A 5,171-nucleotide genomic window follows, 5' to 3' on the forward strand; every position below is an offset into this window, starting at 1 on the left:
CGTAACTTTTTTACCTATTGTTGATATAATTAATCTCCTAATTCTACGAAAATGAATCAACTAAAATAAGGTGGAATGGTTGCATGCAAATTGTCAAACGTATGTGACAAATTTCAGAAGTTTACTTCCCTAAATCCACGGATGATTATATACTTTTGGTAGAGTATACTATTTATGGTTTGACTATTTATATAATGGTTTGATAATCTATGATATTGTGTGTTCGATGTAAAAACCTTTCTTTTTATATTAATAATAAGAGTACATGAAAGTTAAAAGTTTGTTGTTGGTAATTTAGGTCTTAAAGGACACAAAACATAAAACTCACTACTACAAATCCCTTACATTGATGACGCTTTTGCATTGACTCTTTTATAGAGCGTCGACCTCAAAATTAACCCTCCAATTTAATATTTTGGAAAACCACCTAAAAATATTTTGGAAGGCGCATTTTTTCTAAATTTCACCTAAAATACCGCTAATAACCCATACAGTACGTTTTATTTTGTCATTTTCCTCAAAGAAAAAACCCTAACCCCTCTAACTTGGAAAATCCTTCTTTGATCATTATCAAGGACGACTAAATATTTCAATAAATTCTAATTCTTCAATTCACAAAGTTATAATCTTCCTATCAAACATCGAAGGTACGGCTCTATTGCTCTATTTTCTAAATTGTTTTTGTTTTGATTGTATGTATTCTTCTGCAATTTGCTAGTGTATTAATCCATGATTTGTGAAATTTTGGAGTCAATTCTAATTCTTCAATTCAAGTTTTTGTTTTGATTGTATCTATTTTCCCTAATCAATCAATTGTTTTATTTTGTTATTCGATTTATAATTAATCAATCGGATTTGGGAATTATCCTCTTCGTGACCTGAACCATGTTATGATTCGGGCTGGTTGATAGGTCTGCAACACAGTTATAATGTGTTTCTATTTCATAAGGTATTTTACTTGTGTTGAAACCTCAAATTCGTAGTAGTGTAGGCTCGCTTTTGTTGCTGGTTTTTAATTGCTGATTTTGTTGCTAAATGATGCTTTTGTAACTGGTACTTTGCAGCATTGATTATCAGTTAGGTGTATATTTTCATTTCACTTTTCTTGTATAAATTATCCACAATTTTGGCATTGAAATTTTATGTTTCAGGAAATCTCTATATAAAAGAGAATGATGTGATTCATGTGAAGAAGAGATTCATAGCTTGGAGTGGCTTATATATACCTAAGGATTCCCTCATTGGATGTGTATGCATACACAGATTACTAGATTATAATAGGTTGCTGAAAATGGGTGTGTGCGATAACGATACTTGTGAAATATGTGGCATTTAATAGATAAGTCATATTCATTTCTTTTTCTGTTGTTGCTTATCCTATCACATATGTAGGGTCAGGAATAAAAGTAGGATAGATGAATCGGTGTTTCTGCCAAAGTTGTTCATTAAACAGGTTCTGCACGAAGTAATCACACAGGTTTTCAATAGGGATATGACTCCATTTGGGGTGAATGAGAGATGCTGGTTGGTTAGAAGTCAATTTGAAATGTAATATGCTAGTTTTCTACTCCGTCGGCGTAGTTTATATGTCCGTTAATGCATAGGCTAGGCTCTGAGATGGGATGTATTTGGTGATATATTGATTATAGAAAAACTCCGGAGAGACGGTCTCTCAATAGCGTTATTGAGAGACCTTTCACATGATGGGGTGAGGGATCCACTTAATTTCTACTTTCCCTATTATTTCTCCCACTAAATTAGTGGGAGACGGTCTCTCATGAGACCTAATGGATTGATTAATACAAGCTTACATATTCACCCAAAAAAGTTATTTGAACCATATGGCCTTTACTCCACCAAAATTATGGATAAGCTATTAAAAGGAAATGCATTTATGTGACCAGGAATGTATACCCAGCATAATGTTACAAAACGTTTAATGTCTTAAAGCAATACCTTCAAGGTTCTCCAAACAGGATTTCCATGAAGCAGTTTACAAATAATATTTTTGGCTAGCTCGTCTCTTTCTCTCACACTCTATTTTAATGATCCATACTTAGTATCTACTCGCTCTCGTGTTTTCGTTTTCTAGTCTTCCAATTAGCTATGTACTTATAATTTTTCTGAAAATCAATAACTAGCTATGTACGCCTTATAATTATGGGCTCATTTATCTTGTATTGAACTTGTGTAATTTTTGACCCGTGACAATTGGTAAGGCAAAGGGTAAAGTTCATGTGAGCCCCATTTTTCATCTTCTTCCTTTTTCTATTCTTAATGCCTTAACGTCATTTCCTGGTCTCCTAATTTTTCATTCTTCATTTTCATCTATGCTTTCCTCCTCCCTATTTTAATTCTCCGTCAATTTCTCCGTCAATTTCTCCCTCTTTATTAACAATAAATAATAATAATCAATAACTCACTTTCCCCCAAAACCTTCTTCATAATACTGCATAGTCGCCGGTAGCCGACGACCTACTCTACGTCCCTCTTTAGGGTTAGCTTTCTTGCTGATGTTGTTGTCATTGATTATGTTCCGAAACACCAGGAGAGAGAAGTGCCAATTTGGCAAAAATAATTGGCATCGATTAGTCGATTGTGAGATGGAGGATTGGGGGTTTGAGGTTGGTATTTATGGGGTCGGCTCTGGTGTTGTCAGTTCGGTGTCAGAGAATTAGGGAGTTTGAGATAGGTATTTATAGGAGGCCTGATTTTCATCGACGAGGTCGGTGCGGCGAGGCAATATGTGGACTTGAAGGAGTGCCAGAGGACGATAAAGGATTCATGGGTAAATCAAAGAAGAGGAGCATGGGCTGGCAGGTGGTGATGATACTGATGAATGGTATATAACTATATACATCGTCTGTTAATTACTTAATTGAAGTGATTAATTGATGTCGTTAAAGAAGTTAAGATGACAAGCAATTTTTAAGCTTTTTTTATTTCAAAATTAAAAAATATTGACTTGTTACACAGGTTGCCGGTCACTAAGTTTATTTTGGGAAAAGGCTCCCTAAAGTTGGGTTTACTTTGGAATAAAATGTAGTTTGGATTATTTTAAACAGATGGGTAATAGTTCAAATTATTCTCATCAATTAACCCACAAGTTAATCCGTAAATAAGTCAGCATGAAACCGTCTTATTTTATAATTTATGTGGTACTAAAATAGTTTATTTATTGTGTTCTTTCCCCCAAATCATATGTACCCTTCAGTGCTATTCATTCAGTGCCTGCTTTCATCTGATGGCATCACTTATTTAGCTTACTATTTTGTTTATTAATGACCTCCTTTGGCTAAGATTGCAGCTACGGTAGTGTCAAGTACTACTTTGAATAAGTTTGAGTAAGTTTGAGCTGTTCATATAATAAAATTGTTGAGATTGAAATTATCTTAATATACTTATTAAGATCTATATTTTATTTTATTTTTTGTAGATTGATGTAGATGCAAGTATTGATATGGAAACTGTCCTGCACCCATCTAATTCCAAATCTCGTGTACAACTTGAGAATGAAGCCTTTAACAAAGTAATGTACGGTAAGGATAACCCTACACGTCCAACTGGTTATGGATTTGGTGTAAAGCAAAGTGATATGTTTGGAGTACATAGTATCTTAAGAAAAGAGGGATTTGGTTGTGGAGCCAGTAGTAGTCTAGCCTTAGAAAATATGAAGAAGGTCGTAGATGATGTGACCAAGGAAAATAAAGAGCTAAAAACCAAGTGCAATGAGAGTAATGGACTGTTGAAAAAAATGACGACACAGTTTGCTGCTCAAATACTGGACCTCTTTAGTACTGGAAAAGTTATGACTGAAGTTATAGACATGGCAAAATCAGTCTTGAACATGAACATGGGCAGTACACAGGTATGCGTAATTTTTTTTTACTTCTCCTTATATAAATCAGTCTGGAACTCTTTAATTTTGTTTCTTTTGAGTGAAGTAGTTAAGTCGCGGTTTGCTTGTGCCTCATGGGTGCGTGTTTGTGTTGTAATTGGCTGGAGTTTCTGCTGCGACTCTAACTTATTTCTATTATTGGGAGTTCTAACTATATTTAGTTAATTGTCCTCTAATCAAGTGCGCTATAATTTTCCGAGATTGTGATTGTGATTGTTTTTGTGCTTTATTGACCTGAATCTAATATTGTTTAGTAGTCTCATCCTCTCGCTAATTTTCTCTCTTCTTACCTTTCGACGGGTAAATCTATTCAACACAATTTTGAAACATTTTTGTGAAGTGTATATGTACTAATCAAATATATTCATATAAATTATATTTTCTTTGCCCGTTATAGGTTTCAGATTCATCAGATGGTGATGATGCGCCTTCAAATGTTGATTGAAGATGCGCCTTCATATGTTGATTGAAGTCTCTGTGACTTTGCGCCTACATGATTGAAGCCCCTACCACATTCAAACTACTGGATCAGTGTCCTTGTCTAGCTAGTTACGTAGCATTTTTTACGATTTTTTGGACTTTTACTATCTTTCGGATCCCTTTTGGTATTTTTGATTTTGTCGTACTAAAAATTACGTACTAGTTTATATTAGTTAAATTGTCAATGCTAGCTAGCTATAGTATTTGTGATGGAGATGGTAAATGTATCAAACGTATAATTTTTTTTAAAAGTACGTGGGTACGTTATTAACTATATACGGAGTACATTGCATTATGTTTTATTTTTTATGATTTAGTAATGATAGCTAGTAGTACTATATTATTTATAGGTGTATTTAATTAATCTCTACGTACGATTTTGTCAGAAATAAAAAAGTCGAAATTAGACCGTGACAAGAATAAGTGTCAATATATGAATAGTTGACGCCTAATTCCGTCTCATCGACTGACACATAAAACCATCAATAGTCGCGGAAGACGCTTAAAAGCGTCACATTTATTGACAATTAAAAGCGTCAATAGCCACCAAAGACGCTTAAAAGCGTCAATTTTGTTGACAATTAAAAGCGTCAATAGTCCATGAAGACGTTTAAAAGCGTCACATTTATTGACAATTAAAAGTGTTAATAACTACCAAAGACGCTTAAAAGCGTCAATTTTGTTGACAATTAAAAGCGTCAATAGGCCATGAAGACGCTAAAAAAGTCATAATTATTGACTAAAAAAAGCGTCAAAAAATAGTGACGGCCCAAAATTTGACACTTTTATAAAG

General features: G+C 34.0%; 1 protein-coding gene across 2 annotated transcripts; it reads left to right on the forward strand.

The window, feature by feature from the left end:
- The first annotated feature begins 303 nt into the window (after nt 1-303).
- Nucleotides 304-4,650, forward strand: LOC141627173 (uncharacterized). 2 transcript variants are annotated; one of them, XM_074440597.1, is made up of 3 exons: nt 304-647; nt 3,437-3,868; nt 4,296-4,650. In XM_074440597.1, exons 2-3 carry the CDS (start codon nt 3,461-3,463, stop codon nt 4,341-4,343), a joined length of 456 nt encoding a protein of 151 aa, XP_074296698.1. In that variant the 5' UTR covers nt 304-647; nt 3,437-3,460; the 3' UTR covers nt 4,344-4,650. The 2 variants fall into 2 exon arrangements, with proteins under 2 accessions (XP_074296698.1, XP_074296697.1); XM_074440596.1 differs by lacking the exon at nt 304-647 and adding an exon at nt 2,481-2,842.
- Nucleotides 4,651-5,171: the final 521 nt, after the last annotated feature.

The sequence above is a fragment of the Silene latifolia genome, chromosome Y (genome assembly GCF_048544455.1).
Source record: "Silene latifolia isolate original U9 population chromosome Y, ASM4854445v1, whole genome shotgun sequence".
Classification (NCBI taxonomy): Eukaryota; Viridiplantae; Streptophyta; class Magnoliopsida; order Caryophyllales; family Caryophyllaceae; genus Silene; species Silene latifolia.